Source organism: Chelonoidis abingdonii, chromosome 13 (genome assembly GCF_003597395.2).
Source record: "Chelonoidis abingdonii isolate Lonesome George chromosome 13, CheloAbing_2.0, whole genome shotgun sequence".
In the NCBI taxonomy this organism is placed as follows: domain Eukaryota; kingdom Metazoa; phylum Chordata; order Testudines; family Testudinidae; genus Chelonoidis; species Chelonoidis abingdonii.
The window spans coordinates 16,917,088-16,939,430 of record NC_133781.1 but is presented as its reverse complement, the minus strand read 5'-3'; the positions used below and the strand labels follow the sequence as shown (position 1 = coordinate 16,939,430).

The window sequence follows — 22,343 nt, the reverse complement described above, 5'->3', positions numbered from 1 at the left end:
CTGGACCAGGCTCTTCAGAAGCGCATAGCTTCACTGGCTGTGGGTCCAATGTTGCCATCCCTGTTTAGGGACTCTAACCCTAGGACGGGAAGCGCTACCCATAAGAACCCTAACCCCAGCTTCAACTGTCCTACTCTTAAGAACCCTAACCCTTAGGGAGAGAAGCCCTATCCATAGGAACCCTAACTCGAGCTACAAGTGCCCTACTCTTAGGAACCCTAATCCTAGGGTGGAAAGCCCAACCCATAGAAACCCTAACCATAGCTTCCAGTCTCCTACCCTTAGAAACCCTAACCCTAGGGCGGGAAGCCCTACCCATTGGAACCCTAACCCTAGCTCCAAGAGCTGTACGCTTAGGAACCCTAACCCTATGGAGGGGAACCCTACCCATACGAACCCTAACGCTAGTTCCAAGAGCCTACCCATAGGAACCCTAACTCTTCCTCCAAGTGCCTTACCCATAGGAACCCTAACCTTAGGGTGGTGTGCCCTTCTCTTAGCAACCCTAACCCTAGGGCTGGAAGACCGACTCATAGGATCCCGAACCCTAGCTCCACGTACACTACCCATAGGAAACCTAACCCTAGGGCGGAGTGCCCTACCCATTGAAACCCTAACCCTAGTTTAAAGTGCCCTACTGTTATATACCCTAAACTTAGGGAGGGAAACCGTACCCATAGGAACCCTAACCCTAGCTCCAAGTGCCCTAACCTTATGAAGCATAACTCTAGGGAGGGAAGCCCTACCTATAGGAACGCTAACCCTAGCTCCAAGTGACCTATCCACAGGAACCTTAACCCCAGCTCCAACTGACCTAACATTCAGAAACCTAACCCTAGAGTGGGGTGTCCTACCCATTGGAACCCTAACTCTAGCTCAAAGTGCACTATCCATAGGAACCCTAACCCTATGGCGGGAAGCCCTACCCATAGAAACCTTAACCCTAGCTACAAGTGTCCTACCCATTGGAACCCTAACCCTAGGTCCACTGCCCAACCCATAGGAACACTAACCCTAGATCCAAGTGCCCTACCCATAGAAAGCCTAACTTTAGTTCGAAGTGCCATACCCATAGGAACCTTAAGCCTAGTTCCAAGGGCCCTATCCTTAGGAACCCTAACCCTAGGGCGGGAAGCTCTACCCATAGGAACCCTAAGCCTAGATCAAAGAGCCCTAACCATAAGAACTCTAATCCTAGGGCGGGGCGCCCTACCCTTAGGAACCCTAACCCTAGGTCGCAGTGCCATAACTTAGCAACCATAAACCTAGGGAAGGAAGTCCTACCCATAGGATCCCTAACCCTAGCTCCAAGTGCCCTACCCATAGGAACCCTAAACCTAGCTCGAAGTGCCCTACCCATAGGAACCCTAACCCTAGCTCCAGGTGCCCTACCTTTATGAACCATAACTCTTGCTACAAGTGCCCTACCCTTAGGAACCCTAACCCTAGCTTCAAGTGCCCTACCTTTAGGAACACTAATGCTACGGTGGGGCGCCCTACCCACAGGAAACCTAACCCTAGCTCCCAGTGCCCTACCCTTACCAATCATAACCCTAGGGAAGGAAGCCCTACCCATAGGAACCCTAACCCTAGCTCCAAGTGCCCTACCGATAGGAACCCTAACCCTAGCTCGAAGTGCCTTACCGTTATAAACACTAACCCTAGCTCCAAACCCTAATCCTAGAGTGGGGTGCCCTACCCATTGGAACCCTACCTCTAGCTCAAAGTGCACTACCCATAGAAACTCTAACCCTAGCTCCAAGAGCCCTACCCTTAGGAATCCTAACGCTAGGGCGGGAAGCCCTAAACATAGGAACCATAACCCTAGATCCAAGTGCCCTACCCTTAGGAACCCTAACGCTATTGCGAGAAGCCCTACCCATAGGAATCATAACCCTAGCTCAAAGTGCCCTACTCATAGGAACCCTAACCCTAGGGTGGGAATCACTACCCAAAGGAACACTAACCCTAGCTCCAAGTGCCCTACCCCTAGGATTCCAAACCCTGGGGGGGTCGCTCTACATATAGGAACCCTAATCATAGCTCCAAGTGCCCTACATTTAGAAACCCTAGCCTTAGGGTGGGAAGACCTACCCATAGGAACCCTAAGCATAGCTGCCAGTGCCCTACTCTTACCAACCATAACCCTGGGGAAGGAAGCCCTACCCATAGGATCCTTAACCCTAGCTCAAAGTGCCATATCCATAGGAACCCTAACCTTAGCTCCAAGTGCCCTGCCCATAGGAACCCTAACCCTAGGGTGGGGTGCCCTACCCATAGGAACCCTAACCCTAGTTCCAAGTGCCCTACCCTTAGGTACCCTAAGTTTAGGGCGAGAAGCTGTACCTACAGGAATCCTCACCCTAGCTCCAAGTGCCCTACCCTTAGGAACCCTAACACTAGGGTGGGAAGCCCTATCCATAGGAACCCTAACCCTAGCTCCAAGTGCCCTACCATTAGGAACCCTAACACTTGGGCGGGAAGCCTTACCCATAGGAAACCAAAATCTAGTTCCAAGTGTCGTATCCTTAGGAACCCTAACCCTAGAGCGGGAAACCCTACTCACAGGAACCCTAACCCTAGCTCCAAGTACCCTACCCTTAGAAACTCTAGCCCTAGTGCAGGAAGCCCAACAGATAGGAACCCTAACCTTACTTCAAGGTGCCCTACCCATAGGAACCCTAACCCTAGGGCGGGAAGTCCTATCAATAGGAACCCTAACCCTACATCCAAGAGCCCTATGCATAGGAACCCTAACCCTAGGGAGGGGTGCCCTACTCATAGGAACCCTAACCCTAGGGCGGAAAGCCCTGTCTATAGGAACCCTAAGCCTAGATCCAAGTGTCCAACTCTTAGGAACCATAACCATAGGGCGGGAAGCCCTACCAGTAGGAACCCTAACCCTAGCTCCAAGAGCCCTACCCACAGGAAACCTAAACCTAGAGCAGGAAGCCCTACCCATAGGATCCTTAACCCTAGCTCCAAGTGCCCTACCCTTACGAACTCTAACCATAGGGCGGGAAGCCCTACCAGTAGGAACCCTAACCCTAGCTCCAAGTGCCCTACACACAGGAACCCTAACCCTAGAGCAGGATGTCTAACCCATAGGAACTCTAATCATAGCTCGAAGTTCCCTATGCATAGGAACCCTAACCCTAGGGCGGGGTGCCCTACGCATAGGAACCCTAACCCTAGGACGGGAAGCCTTACCTATAGGAACCTAAACCCTAGCTCCAACTCCTGAACTCTTAGAAACCCTAAGCCTAGGGCGGGAAGCCCAAGCCACAGGAACCCTAACCCTAGCTTCAAGTGTCCTACCCTTAGAAACCCTAACCCTAGCTGCAAGTGCCCTACCCTTATAGAACCCTAACCCTAGCTCCAAGAACTCTACCCTTAGGAATTCTACCACTAGGGCGGGAAGCCCTACAGCTAGAAACCCTAACCCATAGCTCAAACTGCCTTACCCATAGGAACCTTAACCCTAGGTCGGGAAGCCCTACACATAGGAACCATAACCCTAGCTCCAAGAGCCCTACCCTTAGGAGCCCTAATGTTAGGGCGAGAAGACCTACCCATAGGAACTCTAACCCTAGCTCCAAGTGCCCTACCCTTAGGAATCCTAAACCTAGGGCGGGAAGCCCTACCCATAGGAACACTAACCCTAGCTCCAATTGCTTTACCCCTAGGATCCCTAAACCTAGGGTGGGATCCCCTACCCATAGGAACCCTAACCATAGCTCCAAGTGTAATACCCTTAGAAAAACTAGCCCTAGAGCTGGAAGCCCTACCCATAGGAACCCTAACCCTAGCTCAAAGTGCCCTACCAATAGGAACCCTAACATTAGTGCAGGGCGCCCTACGCATTGGAACACTAACCGTAGCTCGCAGTGCCCTACCCTTAGGAACACTAACCCTAGGGCAGGATGCCCTACTCAAAGGAACCCTAACCCTATCTCCAAGTTTCCTACCCTTAGGAAACCTAACCCTAGCTCCAAGTGCCCTACCCAGAAGAACCCTAACCCTAGCTCCAAGTGTGCTACCTATAGGAACCCTAACCCAAGGGCGGGAAGCCCTATCCATAGGAACCCTAACCCTAGCTCCAAGTGCCTGACCCATAGGAACCCTAACCCTAGCGTGTGGCGCCCTACTCATAGGAACCCTAACCCTACCTCCAAGTACCCTACCCATAGGAACCCTAACCCTAGGGAGGGAAGCCCTAGCTATAGGAACCCTAACCCTAGCTTCAAGTGCCCTACCTATAGGAACCCTAAATCTAGGGTGGGGAGCCCAACCCATAGGGACCCTAACCCTAACTCCAAGTGCCGTACCCTTAGTAACCATAACCCTAGGGTGGGAAACCCTATTGATAGGAACCCTAAGTCTAGCTCCAAGTGCCCTACCCATAGGAACCCTAACCATAGGGCGAGGCACCCTACCCATAGGAACCCTAACCCTAGGGTGGGAAGCCCTACCCATAGGAAACCCTAATTCTAGCTCCAAGTGCCCTACCCATGGGAACCCTAACCCTAGGGCAGGAAGCCTAGGGTGTGGCGCCCTACCCACAGGAACCCTAACCCCAGCTCCAAGAGCCCTACTCTTAGGAACCCGATCCCAAGGGCGGGGAAGCCCTACCCATAGGAACCCTAACCCCAGCTCCAAGTGCCCTACCCATGGGAACCCGATCCCTAGCTCCAAGTGCCCTACTCTTAGGCAGGGCCCGCTTTAGGCCTATTCCACCAATTCCCCCAAGTCGGGCCCCACGCCTAAGAGGGCCAGGTGCCCAGTGAGAATCCCTTCCCTGGCTAGAGGCCTCTTTTTATTTTTTACTCACTTGTGTGGCAGCACTTTGGGTCTTCAGCAGCACGTCAGCGGTGGGTCCTTCACTCTCTTCGGGTCTTCGACGGCACTTCGACAGCGGGTCCTTTAGAGCCGCTGAAGACCTGGAGCGAGTGAAGGCCCCACCGCCGAAGTGCCGCCAAAGACTCGGAGCACTGCCTGGTGAATACAAGCCCCATGTGTTTTTTTACATGTGTTTTTTTTCTTTTTTTAAGTCATCCATGCCAGGGCCCCGTTGAAACTGTTTGAACTGGGCCCCGCACTTCCTAAAGCTGGCCCTGCCTGCTCTGCCCGCCAGCGTTTTGGAAACCAAGGGCTGGGGACTGGACCCTACAAGGAAGCTTAGGCCAGAGACCCTCTCCCTCCGGCTGCAAGAGCACCCGGTAATGTGCTGAAGGGAAAGGCGGAGAGTGACTTACTTTGACAGGCTCTTCTTGAGTCTGAGCCCTTGGCTGCCGCAGTCCGACAAGTGGTCAAGGGGAGAGAGCGTCCTGATGGGAGGCAGGTGGCCGTCACTGCCATACGACGGCAGCATCCCTGTCCCGTGGCTGTCCCCAAGCCCATGCAGTGGAAGGGCGGCCGGGGACGGAGTGAGAGGCCCGTTGAGAGCTTCCAGGAGAGACACTATCTCGTAACCAGGAGGGATGTTCTCAGAAGACTACAGGGAGCAGAAACAGGCCTGGCAATGAGCATTCAACAGCCCATGTTTCACAACATACCCCCTCCACTCCGAGCAGGGTAATTCATTCCAAAGCGGCGGCCTATAGATACAAAACTTGGTGGCCAGGAATGCAAAGGCCTGAGACCACTTCTTGGAGGGAGGCATAGAGCAGGCAAGGGCTGTGCAAGATACCCACCACACCCCTCAGCCCCCCACTGCGCTAGCCCTGCGCCCCGCCTCAGCTTTGCCAATGCACCTTGTTCCTGGATGTTGTGTGAGTTCAGCACTCCCACAAGATCAGGATTGAAAGTAGAAGGAATTCCCCCTCCTGGGTTAGCCTTTGTTAAGAAGCCTGTGAGCTGTTTTGCATCCCAGTGACTATACACCGTGGGGAGTAACAGCAGGGTCAGGACTACGCACGTGAGGGCTGATGGGTTGGCTCCTCTGGTCAATACTCACCGAGTGCTCCTCAGAATCAGAAGTTTGGGAGGAGATGATTGGGCTGAAGCGGGTTGGAGATAGAGGGCCAAGTTTTTTCCTCATTGCTCGGATCTGGAGCAAGGCTCGGAATGCTGAACAGTGCGGGGAGGGGAGGGAAGGATACAGAAAGTTCATTTCTAATATAACAAGTGGGAGAATGTCACTTGTTTTCATAAGAGCTGTTTTCTTTCTTCTATTCCACGCTAGTGAAGACCATACAAAATCGTTCAGATGGAATTGGAGGTTTTTGCATTTGTTCAGGATTAGAGGTTTTGCATTTTGTTGAAATTTCACACATTTTGTGTAAAACCTGCAAAATTTCAGGTTTTTCCACCTTAAAAATTCAGCTGTTTTCTGTGGGGGAAAAAAATGACTTATTGATCACTCAGGAGGGACCTATTTTCAAGCAGGAGACACTAACATTTTCAAAATTGCAAACTCGGAAGTTTCGGTCAGACAAAGATTTTTGCCCCAGAATTTGAAAAAAAAAAAAAAAAATGTTGAATTTGGGTATTTTTTTTATCAATGCCAAAACCTCATTTCACAAAATTTTGAAAAACATAAAAACCAAAAACCCACAAACAATGCAGGTGCAAAATTTCTTGAAATGAAATTTGGAACAGTGCTGTAAAAATTATAGAAAAGGTTTTGCATGGAGCTACCTCTAACACCAGGCAGATGACGATGTCAGTCAATGCACTCGCAATTCTAATAGACCCTCAGTCCTTCCTAGATTCAAGCCCTTATTCCAGGCCAGCCTGCTCTTATTCCCTAGGAAAAGGCCCATGCCAGCCAAACTCAGCTCCGTGCACAGAGTCATCACATGAGCAGTTTGGGTGAAGCTAAGAGTTTTGTCTTGCTTGAACTCCATGTGTAGGATGTGCAAGACAGATCTTCCCAAGCTAAAGAGTAAAACAACTTGTGACTATGCCCCCTCTCAATCCTCCCTGTTAGGAATCAGTCCTCTTCCACCCTGGGATCTGAAAAGAGCCCTGAGCCTTACGCAGCCTGCAGATGGGGCAGTTGTTGGCTTGGTAACGCAGGGTGTCCGCACAAGTGTTACAGAGGCAAAGATGGCGGCAGGGTAGAATCAGAGTGTCCCGCACATCCGAGAGGCAGACCACGCACTCTGCGCTGTTATCGCTCACCTCGTCCTCAGCCACCTGGGCAGGAAGAGAGAGAATGAGCCTCTCCAGCAGGGCTTGGCACAGTGGGGCTCTCCAGTGGGAAAAAGCCTTGCCCTTGGAGTGGCTGCTATTGCAGTGGGGGCCTGCAGCAACCCTAGCAGCTCCTGTTCGGCAGTGGTCAATGGCTCACAGATCTGCAGAGTGGTGGATCAACTGGCCCACCTCAACCCTTAACCCACTCCTGCCCAAACACACAGGGAGCCCCGAGGAGTTATGCCTGGGGCTTCCCCATGCAGCTCCCACCAATCCAGCATTGCACCAGCTCCATAGCAGCTAGGGCCCTTGACAGGCAAGGATTCACCCCAGAGAGTCACTGCAGCCCTATGTGGAGAGATAATTTAACAGGAAGGCCCGTAGAAAAGAAGGTCAGTACTTGGGCTTTTTATCTCCAAGGGCCTTGGTTCAAATCCTTATTGAACATGAGCTTGGAGATCTTCTCCTAGTGCTTATTGGGTGGAAAAGGCATTAAGGTGGGTCCAGGATTGGACCAGAGCAAGAGAAGGGTGACTGCAAAGGTGGGATATGCCTGGGATTGCCGCAGGCACTGCTGGCCAGGCCTGAGGGACACTGGCCACACTACGTGGGGAACCCAAGACTGGGATAACAGGGCTAGCTGGAGTGTACCATTGTGGAGCAACAGCAGCGCTGGGCCAAGGCCAATGCACTGTTCTATAAACTCCCGATTCCTGAGAGTGCTGAACAGTTACTGCGTTAAGTTAAAGTGGAAGAGGAGAGATGTGTGCGCCAAAGAGAACGGCCATTAAGCAGGGCACGCCCCTTTCCCAGGACCTGCAACCCCAACCCCCGGGGAACACATCCTTACCTTGGAGTCCTGTATATTGTATTTGTTCTCGATCCCATAGATCTCCTGAAGGAGGTAGCTAACTCCATCCACCTGGAACCCACAGAGATGGGGAAGTCACACGAGCGATGCAGTTATGCTGGTGCCGCCACGCCAGCTCATTTCAGATACTCTCCTTGGGACAGCCTCTTTCTAAGCCTTCCCGTTCCCCACCATGTGAGGAGGGACCCCCTCCCCACAACCTCACTCCCAGTGCCCTACACTGGGTACAGGCTGTCTCTATGCATGCCACCCCTCCGCTGCGAAGAGGGCATCTAACAGACTCGCAATCCTTCCTGGATTCAAGCTCCCATCCAGGCCAGCCCACTAGCAAGGAACAATTGCCCCTCAGCCCCCAGGACCAGGCCAGTGCTAGCCAGCCCCAACCCCACATACACTCACCACTTGTTTCTGCTTCAGGGGCTTCACACAAAAGTTACCATCTGCATGCTGCAAACAAGGAAATTGTACTCCAAGTTAATGCAAAGCAACCATAAACACTACAGGGAGGGAAGGGAGCTGTGGTGTATTTATCTCATGCTGTATATTGTGACACCTGCAGCTAGGCTTGGCAGGATTAGATTGTTACCAGTAAATGTCAATTTCACACATGCACATGCAAACTGATGAAAAAATCATAGATTCATAGAATATCAGAGTTGGAAGGGACCTTAGGCGGTCATCTAATCCAACCCCCTGCTCAGAGCAGGACCAATCCCCAGACAGATTTTTGCCCCAGATTCCTAAATGGCCCCCTCAAGGATTGAACTCACAACCCTAAATTGAGCCAAAGCTCAAACCACTGAGCTATTGCCATTGATAATACTAGAAACGTACAGAGAAGCAAAATAGGAAAAATGCTGCTTAAGACCTTCTTAGAGGTTGATTTAAGGCTATTTACTTTGTCTGTTTGGACATGTGATACTGATCATTTGTGTTTCAATGGTTGTAACTTTTGAACTTTTTGAATCTCAATGTCCACTGTAATTAAATAACGATTGTCTGAGCCAGCCCATTGTCTGCCCCTCCTCCGATAACTTCCCAAAATCATGAAAATTTGGACAAATAGAAAAAAATGATTAAAACCTCTAATTATGCACAACTGTGAGAATTTACTTTGATAAAAATTGAAATAAATGCTTAAAAATAAACATCATTATCTGTCAAAATGATAACCAAATAAAAACCAAATTCAGCCAAGCCTAGCCATGTAGATGTCCAACACTCACCTTCTCAAACGTCGCTAGCAGTACGTGGCAGTGGCCAAGGTGCTCTGCAAGACACAAAAGGGGCAGGGTCAAGAGGTAAAAAGGATGCCCTGCAGCTGGGAATCCAGGTCACTGCCCCAGCACCCATTGCAGGAGTGGGATATGGAACACCACATCCAGCTGATCTGGGGCAGGAGCACTGCCTGCTGGGCACTGCAATGGGAAAAGCAGAGGGGGAAAGGGTGCCATGTTTGGATACAGGGAAGATGACACGTTCCCCCCGCACAACCCAAGGTCAGGCAGGAGGAACCGCTCAGTCTCTTCTCTCTAACTCCTACAGACTGGAGGCAGGGGACTGCTATGGGTTAGCACGTATGTGAGCTAGGCTCCTAGTTCCTCTCCCCAGCCACCCGTTGAAGGCGCAGCTGTTACGTGGAGGCTTTTCCCTCTGTCAGGAGGAAAATGGCTCCGTGGACGCACAGTACGAGCTGCAATGTGCTGCCTCTGCCCAGCAGATCAGGGCTAGGGCATAACACTCAGGCCCATATGGGACTGAGAAGACTGCCGCAAAGCCTGGCACGTCCCCAAGGAACCATGACGCTGTCGCAAAGCTGCAATGCGAAGGCACAAGGATGTAAAGGGAATGAACTGGGAATGTCAGGAGCAAAACTCCTCTTTGGGGTAACTTCACTGACTGCAATTAATTTGCCCTGTGACCTTATTAGAACCAGCCTATTCCCCACCTCTCTGACCCAGGATCAGCCAGAAAACAGGAACAACTGGTCTGTAACATTTTAAAGCACTGTACAGACTTCAACTGGAGAATTCTCCTAGCTCCCCTGGGGGACGGTATCCCTACTGCATGAGGGGGAAACGGAGGCATGAAGAAGTCAAGTGACTGACCCCTAGCGGCTCAGTGGCAGAGCAAGAATTAGAATTCAGGAGGCCCTGGCTCCCAGTCCCCTAATCCATGCTGACTCCCCCTAGACCATATTGGCCCCTGGGCAAGAATGGTCTCTGAAACAGGCCAAATCTTTTCATGCCGCACGCTGGAAGGCTCACAAGGGACAGGAACTTGGGGGTTACGAAGGACACGTCTTCCATTGCATCTGGGAGCGCCCCTCACTTCCGCATGCTGCTCCGTACTCCCCAGGGGCAGGACAAGGGCTTTTAACAAGGCAGCTCGGTTAGCCTGGGTACATGTCAGCCAATTCCTGAGTCCAGAGAGACTCCAGTGAGCTAAGGGGAAAGACTCATGTCAGATACTTGGCACCCAAGTAGGGTGATCAGATGGCCCGATTTTATAGGGACAGTCCTGATTTTGGGGGCTTTTTCTTAGATAGGCTTCTATTATCTCCCACCCCCGTCTCCATTTTTCACATTTGCTGTCTGGTCACCCTGCACCCAAGACAAATCTTCCATAGAAGTGGGGCTCCGACCTAGAGCCCCCAGGCAGAGTTCCTGGTGGGGGCCTGGCCTGGGCTCCCGCTGAGCGCTGCTGCTGTTATAAGCCAGGAACCATCCACTTCCCCAGGGAAAAGCTGAGCCCTGATCAGGCTCCTTGTCTGGGCTAGAGAAAGTGTAACCACCTCATTGAGTGACCTTCACAAAAGCAGAGGACAAATATTTATAGGGCACGCTGAGCAGGTCCCAGCTGGAGTGCCGGGGAAATGCATTTCCTTGGATTCAGAATTAATTCTCTGACAGCCCCCAGTGCCACTTAAACTCAGCAAGACGGGGCCTGGGGAGGGTCTATCACACCCCCAGCCGTCTCCATACAGGGCCTGATCCTGCAGGGTGCTGCGCACCTTGGATTTCTGTGAGGGCAGAGGACAGTCAGTGCCACACAGGGTCAGGCCCACTATGGAGTTCTCAGGACTCGCTTTCCTTCCCCAAGGGCCTGATCCAAAACCCACTGGCTCCATTGACTTCAGTGAGCTGTGCACTGGGCCCTCGAACAGAGCGCTCAGCGAGGTCCTGAGCCCTGAACCAAATATCAGCCTCAAAGGCTTGAGGGCTCCTGGCCAGGAGAGATCGTTCATTAAAAACCCCTCCCTTTCTCAGTTTAAATGAAGTAGCTGCAGGATGTGCCGTGCTACAGCATCCATGCCCCTGGGTGTACGTCCAGCTGGATACGGCCTGTTGTTATTATTTAATGTTTACATTTCTGTGATATTTAAAAGAGCCTGGCCAGGCCGGGCCCATTGTGCTAGGTGCTGTACAAACATGGTATAAAGGACAGGCCCTGTCCCAAAGAGCTGATAATCTCAAAAGCCTCGAGGATAAGGCTGAAAAACTGCTGCCGAGGAATCAATAATGAGCCTTTATTTTCTCTCTCCAGCAAGAGAAAAGTAAATCCATTTATCAGGCCATCTGGGCTGTCTTGTACCAGCACAGGGGACTGGAGCAACACACAGATGCTGAAGGTTCACTGCGCAAACGGAGGCTGCATTGTAAGAACACAGACACCATCTGCAGGGCAAGTTGCGCGGGGCACCAGAGCCTTAAGGCTCATCCACCTCGCTGCAGACTTAGAGAAATGAAGCCCTGCAGTCCCAAGGGTCTGTTCCTACCATCTCCCTCGTCCACGACTGCATGCACCACCATGGGATACACCTCTCGGTCCAGGTCAAAGCCCAACTGTAAAGAGAGGGAGAGAGAGAAGGAAACGTGTTAATATCGCAGGAAGAGTCACTGAGTCAGATTCTCAGCTGGCATAAATCAATGCAACTCCACTGACTTCAGTGGAGCTACACCAATTGACGCCAGTTGCAGGAGCCCGCCCAGTGATGCAAATGGTCCTATGTTGATTTACACCAGCTAGAGATCTGATCCATTACAGCGAACACATCCTTAAGAAGTGCCCAGGGACGTTTCTCTGCAGTGAAGGTGTAAGACACGGACGCACAGAAATAAGCATCCCACTGCTCTCAGCTCCTCACAGCTCTCAGGCTGCTATGGTGCAATTACATCTTGGAACATCCCAGGCCCTGGGATGTGAAAGACCCTCACTTTCATGTAAAGCACTGAAGTTTACTCAGTAGCTCTGCAACTACAAATCTGTCACTGCTTAACCATGCAAACCAGTTTAGTTAACTCCATAACCAAAGTCTCTCCTCCTCTATCCCCACCCCCACCATATTCTAACAAGGACCATGAACAGAACGTACCAGACCATGCTACTTTTCTGGTGCATAAGAGCGAAGGAGTTAAAAAGCCTCTCTCAGTCATACAGCACCAGTCACTGACCCTTTCTCTAGGGTGAGAAAGGCAGGATTCCACCCCCAGAGCTAATTCTGCTCTCTCCTCTATGGGGTACAGTTGCTGATGCTTGGAATGTTTTCAGGGTCTTTTTCAGTTCCGTGTATTGTTAAAGGTCCCCTGTTTTTTTTATGCTGTGTTTTGAGCTTCATACAGTGGAGAGTGGGTTGTTTCCCACCCCTCGATGGCACAGGTTTCTTGAAAACTTGTTGGCTGACCCTTGCTCATTACTTCTGCATTTTGGCCCAGGCCTCTTCCCTGTTGGATCTGACTACAACTATCTGCCAATAGTGGATGAAGAAATCACGGCAGCATGTGGAAAAGCACGAGTTTGTGAAGGAATATTGGCTGAATTGTTAAAAAGCATCGGGGACAAAGGCTTGAAAGCCCTGTTAGAGGTAAGGAGGAATGTGTCAGGTAGGAGAATTGCCAGAAGTCTTCACAACAACATCACTGTGTATCCAAATCCCCCCAAAGGCTGCCGCCATAGATTGTAAAGCCTACAGAACAGTCAGCCTACTGTCTCCTCCCTCTAAGATACTTTTGTGAGTTGTTCAAGGCCAAATACAAGGAAAGATTGATGAGGAAATAAGTGAAAGAAATAACTGCTTCAAATGTGGAAAAAGCATGATGAATACTATTAGGGACATGAAGCGGACATTAGAAAGACTGGTTGAAATTGGGAAAACAATACACTTGTTCCATTGATTTCCAAAAAGCATGTGACAGCACCTACCACTACAAATTGCTCAACATATGAAGATTTGTGGGGATTGACGGATATGAACTCCAAGTAATAAAACAATGATACGGGAATCAGAAAGCAATCACAATGGGAGACAAAAATGAAAATTGAATAGAGATCAAGAGAGGAGTAAGACAAGGTTGTTATATCACCTTTACTCAACATTTATAGTGAGTGTTTGATTAAACTAATCTAAGAAAGAGAAGGAAAATAGGTAAATAGTGTTTGCTATGCAGATGACACACTGCTGTTGATACAGAAGAAAGTTTGATGAAATTAGTAGCAATTATATATGAAGATGACAAAGATTATGATCTAGAATTGAACATGGACAAGACAAAAAACTAGGGTTGTATGCAAGGATCCTGGGAAAACATGCATGAGGCCACTGAACGACACAGTTGTACAGCAAGTGAGAAATTATTGCTACTTAAGAAACATCATTACAGAAGACAGAAGACTGGAGACTGAACTCAGCACCAGAATAGCAGGAGTGAAAGAGGCATTCTGGAAGGATAAACATAAGATGAGAAGGGACATAAACCTGAAGACTGAATTCTGACTCTTAACTTACATTTGATGCGTTAAATTATGGCTGTGAAACATGGACATCCAAACAACTGATAAGAAAGAAACAACAATCCTTCCAATCCTGATATTATAGAATTTTGAAAACATCACCGATAGACCACGTAACCAACAAAAAGCATTGGAGATGCTTGGAACTCAGCAAATACTAGCTAGAGATCTTACAAAAAGAAACATTTGATTTGCAGGGCACATTTTAAGAGATTTAGCAGGCAATGTGTGTTTGCGGGCACCAGCAGGGAAAGTCACTGGCAGAACAATTTGAGGAAGAAAAAAAGATGACCTTGGCTGACGATGTGGTATCCTGAGAGGATCAAAAGGACTATCCATCTGCAAAGAGATTAGCAGAGGATTGTTCAGAACGGGCTACCATGATTGCAAACCTCCGGTAGTGGAGGTGCCACACAAGCAGCAGAGGGATGACTATATGGCTGCAAGGCACTTTGATACCTCTGCAGCTCAAGAGGGGATGCATCTCTCTTTACAAAACCAGATTATATCCATGCTGAAAACAAAGGACACATGACCCCAGTTTCAGACTCTAATGGAGTGGAGCCATGCAGCTCTACAGCTTTGGAGAACGCTCTCCTTACCTCTCTAGGGTTCAGCAGCTTTGAAGGGCTCCATGTTACCCTGCTTTAGCTTGTGTATTTTAAATCAGTGCTATTGATTAGTGATTCCCCACCACTGGTTCATCACTAGCACTGGTCCCTCAGACTTTTGTGACTTGCTTTCCAGCTTCCTCCTCTCTTTACTGTAGTCATGAACCTTTTGCTGGCTCCCAACATGCCACTGCCACCCATGTCCCACTCAGCTGCGTGCACTCTGCTGCCACGGCCCAGGAGCTGTTCCAAACCAAAGAGCACGTGCCAACAGGTGAGAGTTACTCACAGGGGCAGCCCAGATCTCAGTGAGTGTGGCTGACCGAGAAGAGCTTACAAACCACCGTGTCGTGGCTTCTTGCCGGGCTGGCTTACCTCCTCTTCTGCCCATTCGGAAGGATCGACGGTGTGGGAGGGGACGCAGAACTGCTGACACACCCCTCGTTTGTAATGAACCGTCTCTGACTGCAAGCTGGTGTCTTTGGGGAGGTAGCTGCCAATCAGAGGGCGACAGAGTTACTGCCCAGGCTTTGCATTCCCGCTATCCTTTCCGCAGTGCACCGGCTCACCCCAGCGAGGAGCGCTCCCGAAGAGCAGAGGAAGGAGCCGCCTCTTCCCAGGTCTTCTGTGAGAAAACTGGGTTTGGTCCCATCACTCCCTATCCAGGGTGGCTGAAGGCTGGTAGCCTTCTGAGGGCCAAAGGTATTTCAGGGATGTTTTGATGTCCCACCAGCCATACAGGATGGGGAGAGATCAACATGTGGCCACTCCCCTTGGCAAGGTTGGAGACACTCCATCAAGGCCTATCGGTCCTACAGGGGGCCACCTGCTTAGCACACCTCAGCCTTGGGTAGGGGGAAGCCCAGCAAAGGAACATCTCTGAGCCCATCCTCCATTCTCTTGGGTGCCCTCCACACAGAGGTAGAGGCGACAAGAGCTGGGGGCGCGGGACGGGATGACACTCCAGCAGTCTAGGACTCTGAACTCACTCAGGGGGCACTGGGCTGGCCAGGACTCCTGGGGGAGGCCATGGTCTGGGACAGGCCTTGACACTTGGGCTGAGGAGTGTGGGGAGCCCTCCTCTAATCTTCAACAGCAGCAAAACTGAACAAGCTGTACTGGGAACCGCCTCTGGCAGAACCGTCTCAGTGCACTGGACGTCTCGCTCCCTGGAGCGACAACTGTCTCAAGCAGTAACACAGGGAGAGCTGTACTCAGGCCTGGCTCTACGGGAAGCCGTACTAGCCAAGGGTTGGGGGAAAGCCCCACTCCTCAGCCCCCCTGGTATATGGAGGAAATGCCTCCCCCGGAACCTCCTGCGTTCTTCTCACCTGGCTACTCCATTCTGGAATTCTTCGGTAGCCTGGTAATAAATGGTGATGGCCACTCGCGCGTCAGTATCAAAGGTGAACTCCACGTTGTAGCGGACCTTGGCTTTGCTGACTTCCTCGCCAGGGATCTTCACTTCCTCCGTGCACCTGGCAAATCACAGAGGGAGACAGAACTTACCCTGGATCCAGAAGCCCCTTAAACACCCTCCATGCAAGGCTCTGGAGCACAGTGTAACTACGCTGGGGAAAAACTAAAGATTCCATCCCCTTCCCTCTGGAAAAGCCAATATGTGACGAAACCACAGTGAGCTGCACCCAAGGACCGGCACTGGCCGGAAAACAAACCCCAGCCATGTCCAAGACGAGCAGACAACAGCAACCAAAAGGCTGCCAGGGGGATGAAGTGGTCTCCAGTGTTGTGTAACAACGTTACTGCCAGAAATTGTATAAATCCAATCAACTGACAACAAGAATCCGCTTCGGTCCCATCCTCCCATGCCCAATCCAGTGCAAGGCCTGACACTGCCCAGCAAGCGAGGGCAAGAAGCTTTTTTTGGGGGGGGGGAGGCGCGGGGGGAGACAGCTTCAAATCCGAGGCTTTTCTGAGCTTCGGGCTGGATCCAAGGGCCATGTATAGAAGCCTCGTAGAGAGCAAACAGCTGGAGTCTTTCAAGTCGTACTGGGCAATTTGTAGGGGACCCAGGCCAGCGGATCAGCAGCTTTAGCAAAGAGTGACCTGACAGAGGGAAGGGCTTGGCTCCTGGTGGAAAGGAGGCTCAGGCCCTAGGGGTAAGGAAGGGCAAATCCTCATTAATGAAAGCTGGAGTCTGGCCTGGCCTTTCCGTTCTGGTCAGTACAGAGGACAATAGAGGACGATGGATGGATGGCAAAGTGGTCCAAAAACCTGAATTCAACTCCCCCACTGACTTCCTGTGTGACCTGGGGCAATTCTTGTAACCTCTCCATGCCTCAGATCCCCATGTTACAACAAGGGTAACAGCCCTGCCCAAGCTCCCAATGGCGTTGTGAGACTAAATCCATTAAAGCTCGAGAGGTGCTCAGAGGCTCTAGTGACTGGGGCCACGGTCGTGTCTAAGACAGATAAAAGGTGCCACAGGCAATGCTCCGATTGGAGGGTGACTCAAATGTAAATCTGAAGTAACACCGTTACCATCAGAGTCACTTCAGATGTATATCAGTGTAAATGAGGCCACAGCCTGGCCCAACGTCACGAGGAGAAAGCTTGTGTTCCACTGTTTGAGATGAAAGGGCAAAGTAGCGACTCACTGGATTTGTCCGGTCTGTTTCCCCTCCTCGGGGATTGTGCGTGTTCTCTGGAGCCTGTGCTATAAACCTTGGTGTTGTTCACTGAAACGAAACCCACATTTGCATTCAAAGAGCAAACTCAGTCTCTGTTCATTCTGAATGGCTCTGCCTCCGTGCCTGAGCGTATATGCTGCTGGGAGGAAAGTTATCCCAGGGGCTGGGCCAGCCAGAGGTGTAAAAGGCAGCAGCGCAAGAGGCAGACCACAGATGAATAGGCAAATGCGCCCGGCAGGAGAGAAGCAGTACACTCTAGATGCTGGACGGCACTTAGAGCCCAGTTCTGCGCCACACTCCGCACTGTACAAAGAGCTTCCAACCTTCTGTAGTTGAGATTTGCAGTTTAGCCTCCGGGGGGAGCAACTGAGGCCAAGTCGGAGGTGCCCAGTTTTCCCAGATACTGCTCTATAAAACCTGAGCTGTACGAATATTAACTCTGCCATCGCTTTGAGACGCAATCGACACACTGCAGCCACCCCTCTGAGCCTTTTCCAGCACCTTCCATCCTCAGCTCTCGAAGCATCTGCCAAGCGCTGGTGGACCAAAGCCTCTCCATGCCCCGGTGTGGCAGATAAATATCATCACCTCCAATGAACACAGAGCAAAGCCGAGGGGCAAAACAGGAGAAATGACTTGCCCAAGATCACGCAATGAGTCAGTGGCAGTGCTGAGCCCAGAACCCAAGTCTCACTCCTTCTCCTCTGCTTTAATCACTAGACCACATTCCTGCCCTTCCTTCTAATAAAGCCATTTGGAAAAATAATTGCAAAGGCAGCAGTAAAGTCCACGTAACCCAGCCGACGTCAGGGACACGATGGACAGGATACAGAATGTTCCAGAACTCCCTTTGTTTGCCCAGCAGGTTAGCGATCTGCACAAGTGACTTGTGCACGCAGGGAATTTTGAGGATGCAAGAGAAAAAGAAAAGTTTGGAAGAGACAAAAAGCTGGTGCCGTGAAGTGTCGGTTCCACCTTTAGCCCATCTCCACTCAGCTTTTAGTCGTCACAGGTTCGTACCTCCTGACAGTCAAGGGTTTTGCAGGACTGTCCTGCTCAGGGCCGCCGGGGGGGAAGGCAAGTGGGGCAATTTGCCCCAGGCCCTGGGCCCCGCAGGGGCCCCCACAAGAATATAGTATTCTATAGTATTGCAACTTTTTTTTATGGAAGGGGCTCCCAAAATTGCTTTGCCCCAGGCCCCTGAATCCTCTGGGCGGCCCTGGTCCTGCTTAGACCCCCCCCAGATTTCCGGCCTGGTGGGAGCAGAACATTTCCCATGCTAACCTTTCCACGTTCCATTTAAGCCGAGCGTCCAGTGACGCTCAGGGCAGCAGCTTCACCAGGGCTTCCTCCTGGGCACGTGCAGCCCCTTCACACACGCTCCCTTTGGCTGCAGGGGGAGTTGGAGCCACAATCCCCAGTGCGGCAGTAGCAAGGGCACAGGCAGCACTGGCCTCCCCACTGCCCACCCAGCACCCCCGTCACGGCCTGCACTGCTCCACCTCACCACTGCCATGGGCAATCACCTCTTCTGCCCCCACTTGCAACTCCACTCTCACCTTTGCTTTCTCGCAGATGTTTATCTTCTGGCCCAGATATACACTCCCCTAAGGAGCACAACAGGCAGCAGCAGAGAAGAATCCATGAACTGACGTCAATGGTGTCACCTGATCACTCCCATTTCCCTCCTTCTCCCCCCTTCTCTTTTCCTTCCCTCCCACCTTCAGGCTTCATGCCCCCATTTTCTCTCCCTCGGGTGTTTTTAAGAAGAAGTATTCAGCCGTAGCCCCCCTTCATCAGACGCTCCTAGCCGGACACCCCTTTCTGCACAATGCAGAATCCTCCAGTATGTTACTGCCCATGTGAATTCAAACCCACCTCACCCCTTGTGGTTGCTCGTCACCCTGGGAGGTCACCTGCAAGCCAGTCTCCAATGCGGCTGCTGCTTGGCCATGGAGCTACAGGGGAGATCCCAGTGCTCAGCACAGAGCCGCAGCTTGGAGACAGTTTCTCCTACATGGAACAAAATCACACTTGCCCCCCTTTCCGATTCCCACTCCCCCTCGTCAGCCATCTGAGACTCTCTAAGCACTTCACGAACACCCAGCCTCCGTGCAGGGTGGGTACTGCACACGCACGTCCCATGCAATCATTGCATGCCCACAGGATGGTGTCATGGGACTCTCAGGCCCTGAGCTGTTCATTTGCACAGGGCAATGGTGTAGGCACATTTTTGCACAATTCCCCCCTCCTCCTTGGGACTTTGGGCCCAAGGGAAAGCAGGAAGGGGATCAGAATTGAGAGATGCAGTGAGAGAAGGGCAAAGAGAAAGAACGATTGCAGTGTGTCCCAGCAAGGGAGGCAGGTTAGAGAGTGGCTGGTCTGTGGCCTCGCCTCTGCACTGGCTTTCCTGGGTCACTTCTCCCCACCAGGCTTGAACTCTGCGCTGCTGCATGCTGGTTCCAGCCCTGCCAGTGGGAGAGGGATTAGCTCAGCTTAGCTCCTGCTGTCACCTCTCACGACCCTGCAGATCAGCTAGGAAGGTGAAAATCCAAGAGGCGAGCCATCTGTCCAATAACAGGAGTGGGGGCGGGCCTTTTCTGCGGGACGCCGCCTCGTGGCACCACCATTCGTTCTCAGTGGCTTCACTATAATCATGCTTAGTCCTCTTGGTATGCCGGCTGATGGGTGGCTCTCAGCACACCATGCCAGAGGGGAGCTGACTCCTCCACTCCAGCATCTACACGTGAGCTACCCCTCACCAACCAGGTGTAGACGGGATTCTGGGCACCCCTTATTCCTTCCATTCAGGGCCCACTCCCGCTAGATCCCTTCCTCACAATCCCAAATCCCCTCCCAGCCAGCCCAGAGCCATGCATCTTGCTTTAACACAGACACACGGGTAGGTGTAGAGCTCCCTCTGGAGGCGGTTTGGGACGTTACTGCTCAGCTGATGCAGGCACCTACCTGGTTAAGTCACTGGGATGCTGCAAGCTGCAGCAGGGTTTCCAGCCAGACCATGTGAATTCCCACCGCTGCAAACAGGGACTTACTTGACTAGACGCAGAGTGTCCTTGCGAATGTTGATTAAACTCCTGAGTGTCTTCACCGGCTCCTGTGGGGGTGGGGCGGCGTAAGGAAACTAGGGTGAAGAGAGAGAACATTGAAACAGCTGATTTTTGTAGCACCAGGGGCCGAGGTATCACCTAAGTCAAAATCATTCAACCTGCAGCAGGCCTGGATCCCATCCCCTAGTCAGGAGCAAGTGCATGTGCCAAGTCAGAGGCCACACAGACCTCATCTCTCCAACAGGGCAGAGCCCCTTTCCCCGTATGGCCAATGCCAGCTTCAACAATCAGAATTTGTCCCCCCTCCTCCACCAGTCATGAGATCGGCTTAGACACCATGAGATTTGTACAACAACAGTAACATGTGCTGGGGCTCTCTGTTTGCGTTTCGGTTGTTGAGATTTCCAGGGTCACCTTTTCCAGTTTTCGCCCTAGCCACAAGGCCCAGACACCTGCTTTGTCACTTCTACCCAGAAGCCGAGATTCGCAGCAACCCCCTGGCTCCAGAGGACGGGGCTGTAAGAACAGTACCACCAAGCACGAGACCACTGACGAGACTGCCAGCACCAGCAGCACTCCTCCCTGCAGGCCAGAACGTCCCACAGAAAGCTGTGCAGCCGTGGATGAACGGGACCCAGGATGACCCACTCTCTGACCCCAAGCAAAGCAGTGACCCAATACGACCCCGAAATCTCCCCGCACTGTGTTAAGTGGGAATACAATCCCCAGACTCCTCCCACTCTGTGCCAAGCAGGGATCCAATACTAGCTCCATGCCACCCAGCTGTGCAAAGTGGGGACCCAATCAATTGCCATGGCTCCACTGATGTCAAGGGAACTAGAGTGAGTTACCCCAGCTGAGGATCTGGCCCAGGGAATCCGAATCTGCCTGGCGCAGAGCACTCTCAATTCCCTCTGACATCCTCGAGGATGGCAGGTGCTCAGTGCCTTGCAGGATCAGGGCCCTGGCTCAGCAGGTTTCAAGGTAAGCACGACGCCTGGCCCAGGGATCGAGGTTCCCTGCTGGGAAAGGCAGAGCAGGTCAGAAGCCGAAGCCTGCGCTGGTAGCGTGACGGGCTGTTGCTCAGGAAGACATGGTGCACAGGGCTATTCCCCGCTGCACAGCACTGCCTATGGAGGAGCCTAGCAATGTCTCGTATGGGCCTAGGTCCCAGCCGTGTCTCCAGTCTAGCGCAGAGAAAGGATCCCATTTGTGCCCACTGTGAAGCACACGGCACATCCTCGACTCACACCACTGCACGGGAGCGCATCCTTAAGCTGGTGGCTTCAGCAGCTGCGTCTCTTATGAAACAGACTGGGGCTTCCCAGGCCTGATCCGGAACAATGTCCTGTGTTCCCACTGAGCCTTTAGCACTGAGGACAGTGCAGTTTCCCACCAGCCTGACACAGGACTTTCACCCAAAACATCCTTGGAGTCGGCCAATACCAAGGGTGCTAACAACTGAGCTCCTGAGATCCTTTTAGGGAGCAGCCATAGCGATGGGGAATTTGGGTGCACAAGTCCCCAGCGTCCACACCTACGGCCTCACCCGGAGAGGCGCTGAACGCCTGGAACTCTTGCGGAAGCCCTAGGTCCAGCTACTCTGAGGACAAAGCCCTGGGTGTGGATCTCAGCAGCGCCGCCCAGAGGATTCAGGGGGCCTGGGGCAAAGCAGTTTCGGGGGCCCCTTCCATAAAAAAAGTTGCAATACTATAGGAGGCCCCTGTGGGGGCTGGGGCAAATTGCCCCACTTGCCCCCCCTCTCGGCAGCCCTGCCACTTAGACTTGATTATCAGTGATTTCAGTGGTCACTTAACAAAACAAAAGACTATCTATGGAGCGTAATCAGCTCTGTCTTTAAACAGTGGAAAGGGGCAGGTCAAATAGTACCTGTGACTCAGGCAGACCAGCAAGCAAAACACCTGTCCCCACCCTCTCTCTTGATGTTCTCAATCAGCACAGGCTAATTACAGTTCTATTGCCTTTTACTTGTAAAATAAGAACAACATTTCATTCCCACCTCCCTCACCCCCGGCATTCAAGTGATTTGTAACCCAACCCCAGCCAAAATCTATCACTTGGGCAACACAGATCTGTTTGCTGGATACCTAGGTAGATTAGGTGTAAATGTAAATAAAATCTGGTCCTGAAGCCTTTCCCCCAGTCCCCAGCTCATCACTTGCTGTCAGGGAGAGCTCATTTAGACTTTGCTTAC

General features: G+C 51.8%; 1 protein-coding gene across 3 annotated transcripts in view; it reads right to left on the bottom strand.

Annotated features, from left to right (window-relative positions):
- RNF157 (ring finger protein 157) overlaps positions 1–22,343 on the bottom strand; it is an 89,084-nt gene that overhangs the window by 21,757 nt on the left and 44,984 nt on the right. For all 3 annotated transcript variants that reach the window (XM_032792842.2, XM_075071777.1, XM_032792841.2), the window contains exons 3-12: positions 20,114–20,202; positions 15,741–15,887; positions 14,785–14,902; positions 11,787–11,853; positions 9,235–9,278; positions 8,408–8,455; positions 7,988–8,059; positions 6,981–7,140; positions 5,957–6,069; positions 5,256–5,494 (exon numbers count right to left, since the gene is read on the bottom strand). In XM_032792842.2, coding sequence (XP_032648733.1) covers positions 5,256–5,494; positions 5,957–6,069; positions 6,981–7,140; positions 7,988–8,059; positions 8,408–8,455; positions 9,235–9,278; positions 11,787–11,853; positions 14,785–14,902; positions 15,741–15,887; positions 20,114–20,202 — 1,097 coding nt within the window. The remainder of the gene's footprint in view (positions 1–5,255; positions 5,495–5,956; positions 6,070–6,980; positions 7,141–7,987; positions 8,060–8,407; positions 8,456–9,234; positions 9,279–11,786; positions 11,854–14,784; positions 14,903–15,740; positions 15,888–20,113; positions 20,203–22,343) is intronic.